At 51.0% G+C, this 19,538-nt stretch overlaps 5 protein-coding genes across 5 annotated transcripts; 3 read left to right on the top strand and 2 right to left on the bottom strand.

The window, feature by feature from the left end:
* Positions 1-170: 170 nt before the first annotated feature.
* Positions 171-1,715, top strand: ALTATR162_LOCUS7348 (uncharacterized protein; the record flags this gene model as incomplete). The annotated part of the gene is made up of 1 exon (XM_043314976.1): positions 171-1,715. The coding sequence occupies one exon, from the start codon at positions 171-173 to the stop codon at positions 1,713-1,715; it is 1,545 nt and encodes a 514-aa protein (XP_043170911.1).
* A 61-nt stretch (positions 1,716-1,776) lies between these two features.
* ALTATR162_LOCUS7349 (uncharacterized protein) lies at positions 1,777-3,934 on the bottom strand (the record flags this gene model as incomplete). The annotated part of the gene is made up of 4 exons (XM_043314977.1): positions 1,777-3,020; positions 3,070-3,236; positions 3,292-3,586; positions 3,652-3,934. The coding sequence occupies 4 exons, from the start codon at positions 3,932-3,934 to the stop codon at positions 1,777-1,779; spliced, it is 1,989 nt and encodes a 662-aa protein (XP_043170912.1).
* Positions 3,935-5,271: 1,337 nt separating this feature from the next.
* Positions 5,272-6,806, bottom strand: ALTATR162_LOCUS7350 (uncharacterized protein; the record flags this gene model as incomplete). Its single annotated transcript, XM_043314978.1, has 2 exons — positions 5,272-6,038; positions 6,131-6,806. The coding sequence occupies 2 exons, from the start codon at positions 6,804-6,806 to the stop codon at positions 5,272-5,274; spliced, it is 1,443 nt and encodes a 480-aa protein (XP_043170913.1).
* Positions 6,807-9,340: 2,534 nt separating this feature from the next.
* ALTATR162_LOCUS7351 (uncharacterized protein) lies at positions 9,341-13,927 on the top strand (the record flags this gene model as incomplete). The annotated part of the gene is made up of 4 exons (XM_043314979.1): positions 9,341-9,787; positions 9,837-10,027; positions 10,075-13,254; positions 13,306-13,927. The coding sequence occupies 4 exons, from the start codon at positions 9,341-9,343 to the stop codon at positions 13,925-13,927; spliced, it is 4,440 nt and encodes a 1,479-aa protein (XP_043170914.1).
* A 2,740-nt stretch (positions 13,928-16,667) lies between these two features.
* On the top strand, positions 16,668-18,080 carry ALTATR162_LOCUS7352 (uncharacterized protein; the record flags this gene model as incomplete). The annotated part of the gene is made up of 1 exon (XM_043314980.1): positions 16,668-18,080. One exon carries the CDS (start codon positions 16,668-16,670, stop codon positions 18,078-18,080), a length of 1,413 nt encoding a protein of 470 aa, XP_043170915.1.
* Between the last annotated feature and the right edge of the window lie 1,458 nt (positions 18,081-19,538).

Below are 19,538 nucleotides of genomic sequence, written 5' to 3' on the forward strand. Positions count from 1 at the left end.
GCACCGCGGGTGGTCACCAGTCTCTCATAGGATGAGATCTTTTCCGGTTCTTCTTCAACCTTTCTTTATCCGATCTCTGTGAAAAATTGATACTGCATCTGGGTTTTGTTGTCAAACATCGTTTCAACCCTCTGACTACAAACTCGAGACGCGGCACAGACATTGCCACTATGGCTCCCACAGCCTTCTCGCAAATCGCCGGTTTTCTCGGATTTACATCGCTCAATGCAACAGGTCGAGATGCATACATTATCATAACACTGCGATCATTGAGGATGTTCACGGCTGGAATTCCCTCGCTGATTCTTGCCCTCTTCTTCTCCTCGCTCAAATTTCCGGATTCAAGGATCGGGGTCTTCATGACATTGACATTGTTGGGAGATGTCTTGTTATCATTATTGCTCACTCTCGTAGCGGATAAACTCGGAAGGAGAAGGATTCTGTTCATGGGTAGTGTTATGATGGCTTGTTCAGGCGTTGCATTTGCTCTATCAGAAAATTTCTTCATTCTTCTGGTTGCGGCAGTGTTCGGCATCATTTCTGTTACTGGTGCGGACTGTGGCCCATTTAGGGCTGTCGAAGAGAGCATGTTGAGTGGGCTGACAGATGAGACAACAAGAAGCGACGTTCTCTCGTGGTATGTCACAGCGACAACCATGGCTGGAGCCATTGGCGCGGAAGTCGCAGGAAGAACGGTGCATGCTCTTGAGAAGAGCAGCGGTAATGTGACCAAGGCATACCATGCTTTGTTTTGGGGCTATGCAGCCTTTGGGGTGCTTGGAAGTATTCTATGCCTAGGTCTGAGTAGCAGATGTGAAGCTGCTGGCGAAAAACATGCAGAGATGAAAGAACGAGGGCGTGGTGGTGGCGATGGGGAAGAGGAAGAAGTACTTTTGGAAGCTATGACACCAAGCACCACGGACGGATTCGATCAAGACTGCGAGAATGTAGGAAGACCAGCAAATATCAGGAGCCCGCCACCGCAGAAGCAGCAAAGCTACTTCAGTCAAATCTCGAAGAATACACGATCCGTCATGTACAAGCTTTGGATCCTCTTGGCCGTAGACAGCTTAGCAGACGGCATGACGCCTTACTCGCTGATGAACTACTACGTCGACCAAAAGTTCCACGTGTCCAAGTCCACACTTGGAGATATTACTTCAGCGTCACAGTTCCTCTGCGCTGTTGGAGCGATCTTCGCCGGACCACTAGCCAAACGTATCGGCTTGATCAACACCATGGTCTTCACGCATCTCCCATCCTCAATAGCTAGCGCCTTCATCCCACTGCCTTCAAGCGTCGGGTGGACAGTCGGTCTGCTACTTTTCCGAGCTACCCTCAATAGCATGGATCAAGCTCCACGTACGGCCTTTATCGCCGCAGTCGTGAAGCCTGAGGAGCGCACAGGAGTTATGGGCATCACAAGCATGCTGCGGACTTTAGCCATGAGCGTCGGGCCATCGATCACAGGATTCCTCTCTGGCAGCGACAATTTCTGGGTGGCCTTTCTGGCTACTGGTATCTGCAGAATCACCTATGACATTGGACTGTGGATACTTTTCGTGAATGTTAAGGTAGACAAGGATGCCGGGCGGGAAGACGACGTGGATAGTGTTGATGATGATGCGTGGAATGGATTGCTCAGCGATACGGAGAGTGAGATCAGTAGTGATGGAAGGAAGAGCAAGGATATTGATCATGGAAGCAGGGTATAGGAATTGCAGTGCTCTGAATTCCATTTCAGCCATCGAAGCATGAATTAAACTTCCCTCATAACTAGCATGCAGCCTTCTCTGCTCCCAGCATAGTATTGTCCCGGTCATCGGTATACAATCTGACCTTAACCGCTTTCGCCTGTTTCTTCTGAACCACCAAGCTGTCATTGGTACCAAATCTCTCTTTCGTTTGATGGTCTAACCCATGCAGGAGCGACACAAGCGCACTGCTTTTCCACACTTGCGTACCCGACGTATGTGTCATCGTCATCGCAGTGAGCAGGAAGATCAAAGTGGCCAAAACGGCCGCGATCGGTAGTACTGCGAAACCCCATCGGACGTGGACGTATGATTCTACCGTTATTGACTTGCCATACGTTTCCACTGCGCCATTGAAACCACGGAAGGCGGTGGTCATCGATATAGCCAGATCGCTCATAAGCATGTTGATCCCGTCAGCATACTCGTAGTAGTTCCAGTAGAATGCCGTCACAATGTCCGTGTCAAAGAAGGTTTCGCCTGATGAAATGCCGACTGTAAGGTTGACTACAACAGCCCGGTCTGGATCTGTAACACTGCGTGTAAAGTCGCTAGTTGTGCGCGTCGCAGAGCCGTTTGTGAAGATCGCGCTGAACCAACCGCGTATGCTTAAGAGCGCTTCCATGCCAAGCAGGTACGCAGTGTCATCAGATTTTCCAGTGATGTACACGCTATGGTCGGCAGCAGGATCAGGTGAGCTTATGTCAATGACAGTATGATTGAGTACTGAATGAGTGATGTTCTCCTGATGTGTACCGTTTGTCACTGACGCGGATAGCGTGTTTGCGCATGCTTGTAGGCTGCATTGCGACGCCCAAGGGTTCAGCTTATATGGTGTGTCTTGAAGCTCTGTACCCATAAAGATGAGCCGGATCAGTGTAGAATGAGGCATGTCTCCATAGGCAGATGGGATGAAGGACGTCATACTAAATACATCGGAACTGGTGTTGACTAGATAAGGGCACACCGAGTCAGTACTTATCCGTTTACAGTTGGTGAATGAATGGTACTCACGATGTGCTCCTTGCGGAACTTGCCACCCGCATGAGGTCATGTTTGGCGATGCACCCAATTCAGGTGGGCAGTATCGCGTGATGAGAGAGCTGATGTCGGTACATTCATGACAAACAGCTAGGGTCTCGAAGGGCTCCCAGACGCAGGTACCACTTTGGCATTTAAATGGTAGCGATGCCGCGGGTCTGTTGTTCTCCGCGAACAGGCCGTTATAGACTGCTGCTTTAAGTGGAAGAATAGGTACGAAACCAGCTGAAACTTTGTCAGTCTACAGTATCATGGTATGCATGAAACTACTCACTCGTGCTTGTGTTACCCACTAATGCGGGAGTAAAGTTAAGGGCTCTGGGAATAATGGCGCCTATGTCACTTTCCACACTTCGGATCTTGTAGGTTGCGATCTGCTGAGAGAAAGGCCCAAGAGCAAGGGCGACAATGGCAACAGTAGCTCCGAATGATCCAAGAAGTCTGGTAGAACGTGCATTAGTCACTTCACAAGCACATCTCGAAATTAGAAACCTACCCTCCTCTCCCAGTTCCCAGTAGTTTGATGGAACCCCATGAACCACGACTAGCATCATCGAAGGCTTCCATATCAGATAGCGGAGTTGATGCCTGCTTGAACCGGATCCATTTTGCCTGCGATATTCCACTCGAAAGGCAGACCGACATTGCGGCGTTTGCGAAGGTGGCCAACAGAGCGATAAGAGCGTTCAAGGTGATGTCGTGAGGCCAGTCAGGCAACGCACGCCCATTGTATTTGGATACCACACCAATGATAGCGGCAACGGCACCGAGGCCAATTGCAACGGCCATGACTGAAGGTAGGTGTGCGAAGTCAGTATATATCTCACATTTAGTTCGTACAAGGGACATATCTTACTCTCGAAAGCCCAAGATCGTGCACGGGACAAACCAGCCCGGCTATTAGACTTTGTGCTACATACTTCCGAAGTCACAGCTGTACTGTTTGTAGACGAGCTCCACTGTGGTGCGTGCTTCTTTATGGACGGTGACTTGACGGTTGAACGAGGACTGGTAAGACTAAAGTCGAAGTCGTGTATTTCTTCATAGTTTTGCAGGGTAGACGAAGGGGGGGTGTAGTCCTCGTTGGCTGATGTCACTTCCACGGCATGCTGCATCTTGGGTAGTTGTTGGTACGCCATCGCGAGGCTGATTTTAGAGGAGATGGCTCCCGACAATGAGCCCCAATGTCAGTGTTTCACAACTAAATGGAAGGCTCAAGTTTGAGTGACCTAGATAACCACGAATGTATAAGGGATTCCCACCCTTGTCAGCCACACCTTACAAGCGTGATAAGCACAGATAGAAAGCCCTCAAGACATGGTGAGCTTATGCCGCGATGCCCACGTTAGGGTTGAACCCGTCCCGCGCCTCATTGACGCAGCTTTGTGGTGAGATCATATTAGCTCCTATTCGTCGATTGCAATTCAGAGATTATCTGCCACACGTTACACCCTTGAATCCCGCTCTGATTGTCTTGGAAACGATAGACGATCTTGCTGATAAGCAAGGTAGCGGCGCAGCATGTTCACAGAACATCAGCTCGGCACTCGCACTCGCGCGTTGTGCGACGAAGCAACGTAAACGATCGGCAGGCTATGCAGAAGCTCTAGAATATGTTCAACATCCGGTCCTCATACTCCGAGCCTGATCAGTATCGATAGCAGGTACTCTCACTAATTATAGAACTGCTGCAATCCCCGCACTTGTCGCCCCATACTCGGCCAATACAGCTTCATCTAGCTTGATTGATCTTGGCATGATTAGCCTGCAGAGACAAGCCAGAGCACCATTCGCTAATAGATGTGGTGCGAGCATGTCTTGTTGTTCGGGGCGGTGGCGATAGAATCGTAGTGCATGTTGTAGGGAGACGAAGAAGGGTGGGTGTTCCAAAGGGCCCCCTGGTGGCTGGTTAGGTGGGGCCGGACACAAGTCTGAGCAGGCTTGGCGCACATGTAATCTTTAGCTCTAACAACAAAACGACCTTGCAACCCAGACTATACGTTTATCGATAGAGGCAGCGGCTCGGAGAACGCTAAGCTTCTCACAGTGGTCCAAAAAATATGTGCGGATGTGGGTTGACAAAGCTTTCTAGCCGTGGTGGGAGGACATGAGTGTTCTTTGCAGGAAAGATTGAATCCTTAGAAATATTCGTCTTCGTCATTAAAGCCATCCTCAGCTAGTATAGCTGCTGCTTTCATTATATCCAAAAGTCTAGCACTCAGCGCATATAACTGCACGCATTGTTGCCGATTATCTCGATGAGTATCACTAGGGCAAGGTATCTTCGTTATACGACGTTCTCGTATACTATGGGATTGAAGTATGCTCTAACAAAGGATCCATTGTGACAGCAACACCACATGTGTATGGTTTTATTGTGTCTACGAGAATCGTGTAGCTTGGTGGCGCGTTAAATATAGTTTGGTATCAAATTGGGACCATGTGCAATGGGCTGCGTACGCGCTAATGGAACGAATTAGCTCCCGTTCTTCAGATCTCCTAACAGTTTCTCGAGGACAGTGTCAGTGAAAGCCCAAACAGTGGAGCTGTACTGTGCCCCCCAAGCATATCCGGTGTACCACATGCCCTTATACCCTTGCAAAGCATATAAATCTTGTACGAAACCTGCTCGTAACTGCTCAGCTGACTGCGGCCACCAAGGCCGGCTATGATCTGAGACGGCCTTGAATTCCGCTTCGCAGTTTGATGCAACAGTTCCTGCATTCTGAATATCTCCCACACTTTTCAAGACTAGGCTGGAGAATTCGTCCTTAGTAACCGTGTAGTTGGCGCCGAAGATCACGCGGAAAAGACCTTGGCCTGGAGGCCCTGTTGAGTCTAGACGCAGACTATATGGCCAGTCCTTGATTGCAAGCTGATCAGCCGGTACTGCTGCTGAAGGTAAATATGTGATCGAGTGATTCTCCGGTAGGCAAGACGCCTTCAAAACTGCTACGAATTCGGCTCCTTTGATCCATTTCGAGAAAGTAGCAGTTTCCTTTTCATCGAGATGGAAAGGTGCCAGATTATCCAGGCTTGGCCCTGCAGTGTATAGAACGCGACGTGCTTTGATGACGTAGTTGGTATCTCCTTGCTTGACTGACAGCTCCACTCCGTTCGCAGTTCGCTTCGCGTTCTGAACAGTGCTCGATAACAGTACGTCCGTTTTGAGGAGCTGGAGTGCGCGTTCGTAGAGAATACTGTTATTGTCAACCGGTTTGAAAAGGGTACCCCTCAATAGGTCTAAATTCAACAAGTTAGTACATCTACAGTAATGAATTCCACGAAGCATAAGACAAGATCAAGTTATGGCTAAGCCTGCAAAGTTGACTGACCTTTCGTAAGCGACGCTCCAAAAGCCTGTAAGACATTGAGAGTCAAGAGACCGCTGATACCACCATACCCCACCCCAGATACTGTCACTATGCGTGGGACGGCAGCTTCTAACCTATTGAGCTTCGCGAATTCACCGAAAGGCGTGAGTAAATCCGCAGGAATGTCCGCTGGAGACGGAAAGTCCCAGTAACCGGGCTCTAGGATTTCTTCATATTTTGACGTAATGGCAAGCCATCGTTGGAATGCTTCGTTGGTCGCATTCGTACTCGGAGCGCTGTAGTCCTCCAATATCTCACCAGTCTCGACGTCAACATTTAGGGCAGTCAATCTCTGATTAGTAGGAATCGCCGTGGCGATTCCAAAGCGGGCAAAGAAATCGATAGCTGGCCCGTATGGCAAGTAACTTTGGACTCCGAAATTAACCGAAGCGTTGGTTTCGGGAATATAGTAGGTACTGGTATGACCTCCTAGGTTTGGTCTGGGTTCGATGAGCACCATGCTTGTGTTCAAGTCCTCACGAAGTCGAACAGCGGCATATGTACCCGACGCGCCTCCGCCGATAATTGCAACATCTCTGATTAGCTCGATAGGCTCTGGAGTGTGATTTTCCTCAGCAGCTGCTAAGATGGCGTACAAATGAAGGGTGTGGATCAGGGTATTGACAAATCGAGACATCATGAGGTTGAAATAATGGCAGAGCTGCACAAGGCTTGCGTGAGCACCTTAAGTACAACCTAACGGGGCAGAAACAGCCGACGTCTTACAGTCGTCGCCATCATTGATAGGCAGTTGCACAACAGAAGCCGCTGGAACAACCAGGGCGATACGAGCCTTGGATGAGCCATAAAAGAACCCTGAGATTATGGAAGCTCGGCGCAGCGGAGAATTTACCAATAATTGCTATTGTCTGCAAGGCGTGCTGCATGTAGTTCGGAGGCCTTTCCAAGGAAGTGTGTCTGTCTAGACGAGAATTGCGTATCCTTACCGTGAGACATGCGGATGCCACGGACGACCTGTTCCCAACAGGGTGAACAACAGACAGCAATGAATGGAGTCCTTCTAAACTGCTGTACTTCTCTCAGGCCATGAATTAACCGGTTCGCTTACCTCGGCGGTGTTGACACTTATGCAAGTGGCACTGCCCTCTGAGCAACATTCCCGCAGGTCTTCATCAAATGTGGGGTTTAGTAATGCGAAAGCATAGTTAGATTATTGACTGGCATGGTAGGCCGGAGGATGTGATGAGCGGTAGAATGAGCCCGAGGCGCAGTAGCGAGACCAATCGCTAGAAAGAGACTTGTCCACGGAAGAATGTTGACGAAATAAGTAATTGTGCCGCTGTGCACTAGCTGTGTCGTAAGAACTCATGGCACAAGGCGTAAGGCGACTGTGATAATATACGGAGTGGTGAGGAGGACAACGGCAGCAACGGCAGGACGCACAGGCGGGCGTTCTTGGCACACTCGAACAGGCGAGGTTGGGAAATGCGCAAAGCGGCGAAAGACGCTGCATGCTCAATAAAACGACAATCTGACACGCGTCGCCAACCACCTCCCTATATGAAGTACACCTGCATTTGGTATGCACGAGCGGTATTCTGGTGTGCACTATGAAAGTTGCCGCATGAATTGTATTGGACGCCTTCCGCCACGCCATGTTGATTCACAGGTCTATATCGCCAACTGATGCTCGCAGAGCTAAGCTCGATTCCAAGAGAGGGTTCAGCAAGGCCGCCCAATTCGGCTCGCCTTTGCCTTTTACTATTGCGCGTCTTACGGTGTCCCAGCAGCTCCAAGTATGCGTACGGGGCCTACATCGGATCACACTCTTCGTAACGCCATCGCAGCCTTCTCGGTCGATGCTTTCGGCATCGTCGAACGCCATCCAAACCCTTCGAGATAAACCGGTCGGCAAAAAAGCAATCCTATTCTGATGAAAAGAAGAGAGTCGGTACTTGCATAGTAAGGAGATCCGATTGACAAGCTTTCAATAATGGGGCTGGCACTTCCTTTCCGTAGAATTGTTCAAGTTTGCTGAACATAGCGAGCACGTCTGCGTTGGAGAGCAACGGTGCAACTACATCTTGAATCTGGACACTTGGTGTCAACTGCTCCGGTAAGTAACAGTAGGAACTGTGTTCAAGCTTTACGTAGCTTGGTATCAGGTAGGGATGTTTGACTGAACTGGAGATGTATCCATATTTACATTTCTTACACTTGTTCAAAACCAGTGACAGTCTCGAGAATGTCTTTCTCACAGATCATACGAGGACTGCTGGTCTTGGCGATGTTATTGCCCGCCATATCGGTCTTCACATTCCTAACTACTGCCAATCTTACTAGTTCTGGGGCTGCGGTCTCTCTACCGCTGACTCGAGCACTGTAATATCAACAAAGAACCAGCAACAGACTACTGGAATGTTGTTCTTACAACCGGCCACCTCGACTAGTCTGCATTGGTCGCAGCAATGAATGAACATTACTTCTTCTGGCTATGTTGGTACGAGCATTATCAGCGGCCATGTAAGCTTGAGCACTGTCTCTTCAGTTGACTTGAGAAACAGAACAATAAGTCTCTTGTCCTTGCAACCAGCTTTTATAAATAGTAGTGCCATGAGCCTTGATTCGTGCAGCACGACTGGCTGGAACGATTTTCCAACAACAATAACGATAATGCACAAAACTTCGAGTTAGTTGTCTACCAAGTCAATGAAGTTGAGTCGTTGAGATTCACAATCATACAATCATGTAATAGTGAAAGCTATGCATTGTTGGGACGAGAGTAAAAGTGTTAGTCACGTGCCGTCTCCGGCAATAACGATGGCAGGTAGACGAGCGACAGGGATGTTAGGTGCGGCCAGAAGCCGCGGACGTCCGCCCATTCGTCACCACGCGCGGGAGGCAGCGAGCTGTATCTGTCCAGTTTGGCTACCTATTATCGCGCAACTGCGCCTCGCAACCTAGAAACTATTGTATACCCCTTGGGTCGTGTTAGATTGTTCCCTGGATATTTATACGCGTCGACGTCAACGTTCGCAATCCGTTTACACCTACGCCACCGCGGCGCATCGACTGTTTCAGATCGCCAAGCGTCATTGGGGCTGCCACTGCATAGCTTCGAGGCTGCGATTCTCCAACAGCCAGCTGTTCTTTCAACATTACGCGTGCTTCAGACCTCACCACACACGTTTACCATCGCCTCTATGCATGATGAAATACCTTAAGGGCCTCCTGCTGCCCGCCCTGCTGGCACTAGCATCCACCGCCGCCGCCAAGAAAAATGAGCCACTCGTTAAGACGACAGCATTCAAGAATGACCTCGTCAACCTCCTGTACTTTGACGATTCCGGCGTCGCCTTACTACAAGAACTCGAAACGGGAAGCATCTGGCGGTCACACGATGCTGGCAAGGGCTGGAAGCAAATAAATGACTTGCACGGGTTGGGCATAATCAAGAGTCCATATGACAACAAGGTCGCGCTGGTCTTGGGCGAGAAGAAGCATTGGGTCACGTACGACCAAGGAGAGAATTGGGACAGCTTCGAGACGGAGCTCCCGCCTTCACCACAAGTACCTGTGAACTGGCACGCGCAGGACAGCAAAAAGATCTTGATTCATGAGATTGAGAACTGCTTTACTGCGCCGTGCCTTGGACGGGTATGATTCATGCACGTTGCCTATCAGCTCAGTGGCTAACCTAGGCCAGACCTACTATACGACCGATGGCTTCAAGTCAAAACCCCAGATCCTCATCGACGACCGCAGAATGTGCCAGTGGGCCAAGGGCGCCGAACGCTTCCTTGAAGGCCGGGACAAGCACAATGACCGTATACTGTGTATCACGAGAGGAAAATATTCGGACAGGTCAAAGGACTTTAGGCTCCTGGTCTCCGACAAGTGAGTGGCGACAAACTAGAACTGCGGGCAACAACTAATATCTGCAGTTACTTCAAGGATGAAGAAGAGCCCGTCATGTCGTCCGGACGCACCGTCCAAGGCATGGCCAACATGGCTGCTGTCAAAGGCTACATTGTTGCCGCCGCCAAAGCTGACCATTCCAATGAACTCGCCCTCTACGTAACCCAAGATACCGAAACATGGCACCATGCTCAGTTTGGTGACCACAAGATTGAGGAAGACGCATACACCATTCTCGAATCGACCAACTACAGCATACAGGTCGATGTCATGACTTCCAAGTACGTGGACATGGGCAATCTCTACACGAGTAACTCGAACGGAACCCACTTCACCAAGAATATGGAACACACGAATCGCAACGAGGGCGGCTACGTCGATTTCGAGAAGATCGCCAACATCCAAGGCGTGGTTCTGGTGAACATTGTCGACAACTGGAAAGAGGTAGAACGATCAGGCCAGGGCAAGAAGTTGAAGTCGCGCATCAGTTTTGATGACGGCAGATCTTTCGAAAAACTCACAGTCAAGGGCAAGAAGGACACTGAGTTGCACCTGCATTCTGTGACCGACCTGCACAACAGCGGAAGGGTCTTTTCGAGCCCAGCACCAGGCATTGTCATGGGCGTCGGAAACACCGGAGACTACCTAGGCAAGTACAGTGACGGCGATCTTTACGTGTCCGACGACGCAGGCCTTACATGGGAACTGGCACTTGAAGAGGCGCACAAGTATGAAATCGGCGACCAGGGCTCCGTCCTGGTAGCTGTGTTTGATGAGGGCGACACCGACGAGGTTAGGTACTCATTCAAGCACGGACGCAAGGATACCTGGCAGAAGATCAAGCTTGACTACAAGATCCGCGCACGCGAGCTCACGACCCTACCTGACTCGACGAGCTTGAAGTTTATGCTGTATGCATCCAAGAAGAAGGATGGCGGTGGTCGAGAACATGTTATCATCCACCTGGACTTCACTGACATGCTGAAGAAGTGCGGCGACAGCGACTTTGATGACGAATGGTCTGTGCGTAAAGACGCAGACGGCGACCCGAGCTGCGTCATGGGTCACAAGCAGCTGTTCCGCAGGCGAAAGTGGGATGCTGAATGCTTTGTTGGCGAGGTTTTCAAAGACCCGACACCAAACTTCAAGCCGTGCGACTGCGACGAGTTCAGAGACTACGAATGTGATTTTGGTTTCAAACCCACTGGAGAGGGCAAGGACAAGAAGTGTGAACCTGACGACTCCTTCAAATTACCCAAGGGCGCCTGTGAGGGCGACGCAAAGACGTACAAAGGCAGCTCTGGCTGGAGGAAGATACCCGGAGATCAATGCAAGGGCGAAACCGAACGAGACAAGGAAGTCGAGCGCAAATGCGGAGATGCAGAGAGGCCGCCGCCAAAAAGCGACAAGATTACCAGCGAGATCACTAGGTTCAAGGGAGGCGAATTCTTGGAACAGTACTACCTCGAGGGCAACACCCAGAGCGACGACAGCAAAGACGAAACAGTTGTGATGCTGACCGATGAGCGCACGGCCTATATCACTCACGACCATGGAAAGAAGTGGAAGAAGGCTGTTGATGATGAGGTTGTTCGGATTTATCCTCACCAATATGATAACAACAGGGTTTACTTCTTAACCGCCGGCAAGAAGTTCTACTACTCCACTGATCGCGGACGTCGTGATAGTATCCGCTCTCACGAAGCACCCGTTATGCCCAATAAGGAAAGGCTCTCGATCATGCAGTTCCATCCAAAGCAGGAGAGCTGGATCATTTGGATGGGTGGAAAGCACTGCGATAAGGCTGGCGATAAAGACTGTCATACAGTAGCCTATGTCTCGCAGAAGAACGGTGAAGACGAAAGCTGGGAGTCGCTTGTGCCCTATGTCAAGAAGTGCGCATTTGTCTGGCGCGAAGCTGGTCGAAGCGTCAAGGAGGAGCAGATCTTCTGCGAACAACACACGAACGAGGAGATGGATGCTCCGCTTGAGCTTATCTCCAGCGAGGATTGGTTCAAGAAGAAGGATGTCAAGTTCAAGTCTGTCGTGGAATTTGCGACCATGTCCGAGTTCATCGTTGTCGCGACCAAAGCTGATGACGGGACTCTCCACTTGGACGCCAGTCTCGACGCCAACACCTTCGCCGAGGCCAAGTTCCCTCCCAAGTTCTTCGACGTCCACCAGACGGCCTATACTGTTCTAGACAGCTCCACACATGCGGTCTTCCTTCATGTCACAGTCAATCCAACGCGGGATCAGGAGTATGGTTCTATCATCAAGAGCAACAGCAACGGTACATCTTACGTTATGAGCCTGGCCGCTGTGAACCGAAACACAGAAGGCTATGTCGATTTTGAGAAGATGCAGGGACTTGAGGGAGTCGCTGTCGCCAACGTCATCGTCAATGTCGATGAGGTCAACAAAGGATCCAAGAAGAAGAAGCAAAGTCGCATCACACACAACGACGGCGCTGATTGGGAGCCTCTCCAAGCGCCTGAGAAGGACGCGGACGGCAAGGCATACGGCTGTGATGTTTCGAACAAGAACAAGTGCGGTCTGCACATTCACGGATACACAGAACGTGCCGATCCTCGGGAAATGTACTCTTCCCCGACAGCAGTTGGGTTGATGCTTGCTGTTGGCAACGTCGGCTCAGAGCTGACTACCTTTGGTGAAGCCAATACTTTCATGACGACCGACGCAGGTATCACGTGGAAGGAGATTAAGAAGGGTACCTATGCCTGGGAGTTTGGTGACCAAGGTTCCGTCATCGTCATCGTCCGCCGCGGAGAAGACACGGACCACGTCTACTACTCTCTCGACAGCGGCTCAAAGTGGAACCTCTACCAGTTTTCCGACCACAAGATGCGCGTTGAAGCTATCACCACTGTGCCCAGCGACACTTCTCTGAACTTCCTCCTCTGGGGTAAGGATAGCAAGGAACTTGTTGCTGTTAATCTTGACTTCTCCGGTCTACCTGAATTTAGCGAGCCCTGCAAGCTCAACGAGAATGATCCCACCGGCGGTGATTACGACCTCTGGAGCCCACAACACCCTCTTCAGCAAGAGGAGCCCCAGTGCCTCTTCGGTCACGTAGCGCAGTACCACCGCAAGAAGAGGGACGCAAAGTGCAGGAACGCCCAGCGCATCGATCAAATGCACGACATTGCCCGAAACTGCTCCTGCACCAGACGGGACTTTGAATGGTAAGACTTACTTCCTAGTTTTCCCGAGTGACACAGGCTGACATTCAACAGTGCATACAACTACGAGCGTGACGCAAGCGGCGACTGTAAGCCCGTCGCTGGCCTCACACTCCCCGAGGCCTCTGCCGTTTGCAAAGACAAGAATGTGAAAGAATACTACACTGACGTACGATTCCGTAAAATCCCCCTTTCCACTTGTGAAGGCGGCCGAGAGCTCGACAAGACGGGTGACGTACATCCTTGCCCTGGCTTCGAAGAGGACTTCCAGAAGAAACACGGCATCGGCGGCTTCTCCCTCTTCTTGGCTATTGTACTTCCTTTTGCTGCGGCGGGTGGTATCGGATACTATGTGTGGAAGCACTGGGATGGCAAATTCGGTCGTATCCGCCTGGGCGACGGAAGTGGAAGTGGAGCCTTCGACTCGGATGCACCGTGGGTCAAATGGCCCATCGTCGCTGTCTCTGGCCTTGTGGCTGTCATCAGTGCACTGCCTCTACTCGTAGGCAGCGTGTACAGATGGGCTGCTGGCCGAATGGGTGGTGGAGGTGGCTATGGAGGTTACGGCAGGACGTATACTTCTAGAAGCAGTTTTGCGCGCGGCAGGGGAGATTACGCGGTTGTGGACCCTGATGAAGGGGAACTGCTGGGCGATGACAGTGATGAGGAGGTATAACGGTCTTATTATTAGATGATTAAGATGGGTATAGGAGATTTGGTATTGGTCCCGGTCATGAAGGGTTGGTTGGTGTGAAACAAAGGATATGGGGAGAATGCAGGGTATGATGGCATGGAGTTTGTACATTTCTTTGTATCAATCAAGCTGTTTGAAGATTATGGATGCAATGGATTGTTGTCTTTTTGACATGGCTACACAGGGTCTTGGTCTACTTTTTGCTTCAGTTAGGTCGCATCTCAGGTATGGGGTGCTCGAATGACGGGACTGAGGTGGCCGCACGGGCAGAGCTAAATCCTGCGCTGTGCTGTGCTTGGACGTTACGATCAGATGGACTTGCAGGTGGCTAAAAGCTTGTCATATCTGTCAAAAAAATGCTGTGCGTCATGACCCTGGATCTAGTGCAAATCGCGTAGAATTTCTGTACCCCAACCGTTGAGTCGACAAAGTAGCGGCAAGTTGCTTTGACGTAAAAGGTTCTTGGACCTACCTTGGCAGAACCGACGTACTCCCTACTTGACCATACGATCGGAGAGTTTTGTATTCCTACCGAGCTTGACATCTCCACATGGTAACTACATCGCTGGCTGAGGTAGATTGAAATCCGCAGATCTCCATCTAGTAGCGGTACAAACCTTTCCATCTATGTCGAAGCGAAGGATTCGTAGTGTGGTTTCACGCGCCGCGTCTAACCCTAACTTGAGCGGCCATGATTCGAGGACCCAAGCCACGATGCGGCGCAGATAGATTGAGGGTCTTCGTCCTGCGACCGGGGTAACCAAACCAATTTCCTGGGCCTTGCGGATGTGAGGCGCAGTTTGCTGTTCGGTAGGCCAACAGTAGGCCAGCAATAGGCTATTGTTGATCAAACAATGTCATCTTGTTTGTTTCCGGTAGCTTTATGCCTTTGTCTTTTGACAGGTGAGACTGTTCGCACGGTTTATGGTTGTTTATGCCGCGGTTCTTGCTGTTCTTGCTGAGATATTGTTATAATTGGGGTGCTGTTTCTTATGCGTGCTATATCCGACTCGGTCGGTCGCGAAACACAGGGCCTCGGGTGGTACGAGTCGAGCACGAAACGTTGGGGAAGCGAACGCTGTGTCCACGGCACTACGGCAATGGCACATGTCGTGAGAGAAGTGCTGCCAATGCTCGGGGTGTATGGCTGCCAGGTCAAGGGAATGCACTGTAGTTATGCACCCCAGAGGCAGCACAGTGTGCAGAGTGAGGATTAACCTGTTCCCCAATACCCGGGTGTGTAACGCCTTCAGTTCGTACGAGTCCCCTTAATAAACATTGAAACACCCCCATTCGGTTTTGTGGCTCTGGGTGTTTAGTTTGTGGATGTTGGACGGCTTGACACATTGCGGAGAGAGCCCGTTGTGTCAAACTGTAACACCCCACGGTGGCGACTGGATGGAGAGAGGGAAAGCCGTTGCGATGCCGAGTGGCTCAGGCACTGACGCGCTCACGGGACGCCACGGTTGTGTAGTGCATGATTTTTTGACGCGCAGTTGTGCCCCTTGGCCGTGCGGACTGTTGTCTGGATTTTCTTGCGTTAAGTGCTGGTTCATGCATGCTGTGGGGATTGGCTATGGGCGCTTGCCTGGTTTGGGTTGTGACGCAAGCCCACGTTGTTTCAGATGGTGAGAGCCAATCGGGGCAGGAACGGCTAAGGCTGCTCCTTCCCTCTGTGTCAGTCGATTACCAACACGTCAGGGCGAGTGCTTGTATTCAATTTCCGCATCTCCAAATAGAGCGACTCGAGAACCGCGATGCTAGAAATGTACGACCCGAAACGACTTGGTGCGCCAAAATACGTGAACATCCGCCGTGTAGTATTGGCCAGTCGTCGCTCTAGCACCAACAATCTCCCGAGGCGCCCCAATCGTGCGTCGAGGGTCCCTAGAGCCCGCTCTCGCTTGCACTACCCCTGGTTAGCGACCTGATGCAGGCCGCCAGGCTTGGCTACCGGCGCGCAGCAGTGAATTGGGCCTGGTATTCTCTCGGGAACAAGCCCATCGCCAAGCCGTTTCACATGCGGACGCTTCCTCGCTGAGCTTGGTGACTATGGCCTGGACACTTGCGACGCGAGTACATGAGGCCGTCTCGTCCGCCTGGGCAGGTTCCGATCACTCCTCCCCAACGGTCTTGGTCCTTCTTTCCTCCTACAACCCCACACTCTCTTTCCATTCATTTAGAGTGCTGTCTCTCACTTCACCACTCTCTTTCTTCTATACTCACTCACTTTGCTTACCTTCGTCACCCTCATTTTCTTCTTCTCGCGTGCTGGCACGTCTTGGCCGATACGCCTTCCTCTTCAGACCAGTCTTGCCTGATACACGACTCCGTCGCACCTTCATTGCCTGCACGTTGATGTAAGTCCCCAAGCTTTTTTTTTCGACCCCGAAGCTGTCACACATTGTGTGCCTGCTCTATCCCAGTCCGGCATGTATCTCGACCCCACACAGCGCCATTATGGTCTGTTTGTATGGCTGTCTCAATAGGCGTAGCTCCAACATCGTTTTGGGTTCACGCTCCTCGTCTCGCTATATAAAAGCGATGTAGACTGTCGCTAGTTCACCGCTTCACTCGCCGTTTGTTCACAGCAGGCCTGTCACTGACTTGCACCCTTGTAGCGTTTCTCCCACATTCATTCTCGTGACTACCAAACTCAATACACTTTCGCTTCTACGCCTCCAACAACTTCTTACCGGACCGGATCCTCCCTGTAATCAACATGAAGTCTTTCTTTGCTATCGCCGCCGGTCTCTTGGCCGCTAGCTCTTCAGTGCTCGCGGCTCCCGCAACTGGTTCCGACGGCTTCATCAACAAGTACGCCCTCCCTGCGAACCACTCCACTGAGACCAAGGAGTACATTATCACCTGGTGGCGTAACGACACTGAGTCCAGGAAAATCGAGACTTACTTGGACGAGTTATCTCTTAACAAGGGAGATGCGCTGATTGCCGAATCCTCACCGGGTGTCAACCCTCAATGGGCCATTGTCGAGATGTGCGACGACCACGCCAAGGTCTTCCAGTCTTTGACAGAGGTCAACATTGTTGAGGAAAAGGCAGATGTCCAGTCCTTCGCACAGCAGCAAGGCGCTCCCTGGGGCCTGCAACGAATCTCGAGCGCAGCCGGCGCTACTGGATCCCCCAACGACCAGGATTTTGTTTACTCCTTCGATGATTCAGCCCTCGGTGCTGGTGTTGACATTTACGTCATCGATACCGGTGTGCGAACCTCCCACGCTGTTTTTACTGGACGTGCCACCCAGGGTTTCACCGCTACCGGCTCCTTCGTTGACGGTGATGGCCACGGCACCCACGTTGCTGGTACTGCTGGTGGCGCGAAGTTCGGTGTCGCCCAGGGTGCCAACATCATTGAAGTTAAGGTTCTTGGAGACGACGGTTCTGGTGCGTCTTCCGACACCATCAAGGGTATGGACTGGGTTATCGCCAACCACAACAAGCGGAAGACACAGCCAGGCTTTATCGGTTCCATCATGAGCATGTCTTGGGGTCTTCAGGGTACTGCTAATTCAGTCGACGAGATCATTTCTGGTGCTTCTGAGGCTGGCATCCACGTTTCGGTAGCCGCTGGTAATGACGGTATCGATGCTTGCGGTAGCACTCCCGCTCATCTGGGTGGCAAGAACTCCAATGTTGTCACCGTCGGCTCTGTTAACATCGACAACGAGATCTCATCCTTCTCCAATATCGGCCAGTGCGTTGACATCTACGCCCCCGGCGAGCAAATATTGAGCTCATGGAGCACCGGCGACGCCGTCATCAACTTCCTTTCCGGTACATCGATGGCTTGCCCTCACGTCACCGGTGTAATGGCCACTCTTATGACTCAAGATGTTGCTGGACTTGGTCAGAACCCTGCTGCGCTCAAGGCTAAGCTCCTCCAAACTGCCCGCCAGGGTGATGTCAAGGGTAACACTGGTGGTAGCGCAAACTTGCTCCTCAGTAACGGTGTTGACGGCGCTGTTAAGCGTCTCACCAAGAACTACGTCCTACCAGACCACAGCGGTCTGAACGGTAGCCCGGCTGCTCGTGCCGCTGCTGCTGTCATTGCTAAGGACATCACCCTCGACAAGCGCTTCCAGCTTCACTCCCGGGAAGCCAAACTCCGATTCTAGAGTTAGCAAGAGAGCATCACATGAGAGCATAGCGATTGCATGATACCCCTCAGTGTTGGTACCTCTTCCGAAAAGTTGCCATGGCATTTCTGTCTCATTTTTGGGCTATTCAAGCCGCACCATAATAATTCAATGTACCTGCATCAGCATGGACTGGTTTCTTTTCTGTCATCAAGTGGGTTGTGTATGTCGGAACTTAATTTCGCTGTCAATACTTTTTATCCATTGCATTGACCGGCTGGGGTGAGGAAGGACATGGGGACAATGTTTACGTACGATATGATCCTTTCAGGAACAATTTCCATGCGTAGCTAAGCCAGTCGGCATTCTAGTCGTGTGTACTACTTAGAGTGAATCAAGTCATTGTACATACCAAGTTCTGCAGCGTTTCTTATCATTTGCGTTTATATAACAACGCCATGAACAGAAGTTCATGCAAGTACATCCATATGACCGTGGTTACATGATCTGGTCCACAGCATCTTGCCCCTCGCTCTGCTGCCAACGACAGGTGAGCACCAGCATTACAAGGCGAACACATATCGATGCCTGGAGACATTGGTCCCACAGCTACTTGAATCGTACATGCACCGCCACTCCTGCCAAGCTGGTAAAGAGTGTTGCAGATTAATTGCTCGCCTGCTGGGCCGTCCTCCATATATCCGCGATGCTGGATGACGATCATACGGCAGATTTTGATAGTGTCTTGGCCAAGTCAGTGCGGTGAATGCAAGCGATGCGGGTCATTCAATGCTGGGAATCTTCGCCCTGTAGTCGATCAGACAAGTCATGTGCATAAATGTATGCGACATTGATACATTATGCACTATGTACTATGCAGAATGTGTTCTAATCAACGGTGATCAATCATTCTAGAAGAAGAAGAAGAGTGATGTTAAGCTGCGACCCTGGAAACGAACGAGTATCGTCGGTCCTGGAATAGCTTAGCGCAGAACAGATTCCAGCCACCCCCAGTGCCAGATAGACGTCTGCGAGTTCGCACTTTCCAACATCTTTGACGATATCGCTATACCGCACGCCACCTGCGAACGCACTACAGCTGTCAAAGCTTCTTCCGTCGGCGTTGAAACCTAACACGCTACATCGCTTCTATGATCGTTTTTCGTAACTCCCAGGACCAAGCATGACGCCCTCGACGTCAGTGGCATTTCTGCGTCTCTTGCGATCACAGCCAGATTACCATGTAGAGGAACACATATCCAGCGATTCTGTCATTTTCGGAGTGGACATAGTCTGCCGCAACTTTCGGCTGCTGGATCCGTATATCTGCACGTTAGCGCCGACATCGCGCTTGCAGTTTCCTAGGCGCTGAAAGTACTCTTAACTCAACGCCAAGCATACCTGAAGGAGCTGGAAACCTATTAATGGCGCGCTACTTGGGATCTCGTGTCTTCTTACCCAGTATGTCGATCTTCAACCGCCAGGAACACTGGTCGT

The sequence above is a fragment of the Alternaria atra genome, assembly GCF_907166805.1.
Source record: "Alternaria atra isolate CS162 genome assembly, contig: 28, whole genome shotgun sequence".
NCBI lineage: Eukaryota > Fungi > Ascomycota > Dothideomycetes > Pleosporales > Pleosporaceae > Alternaria > Alternaria atra.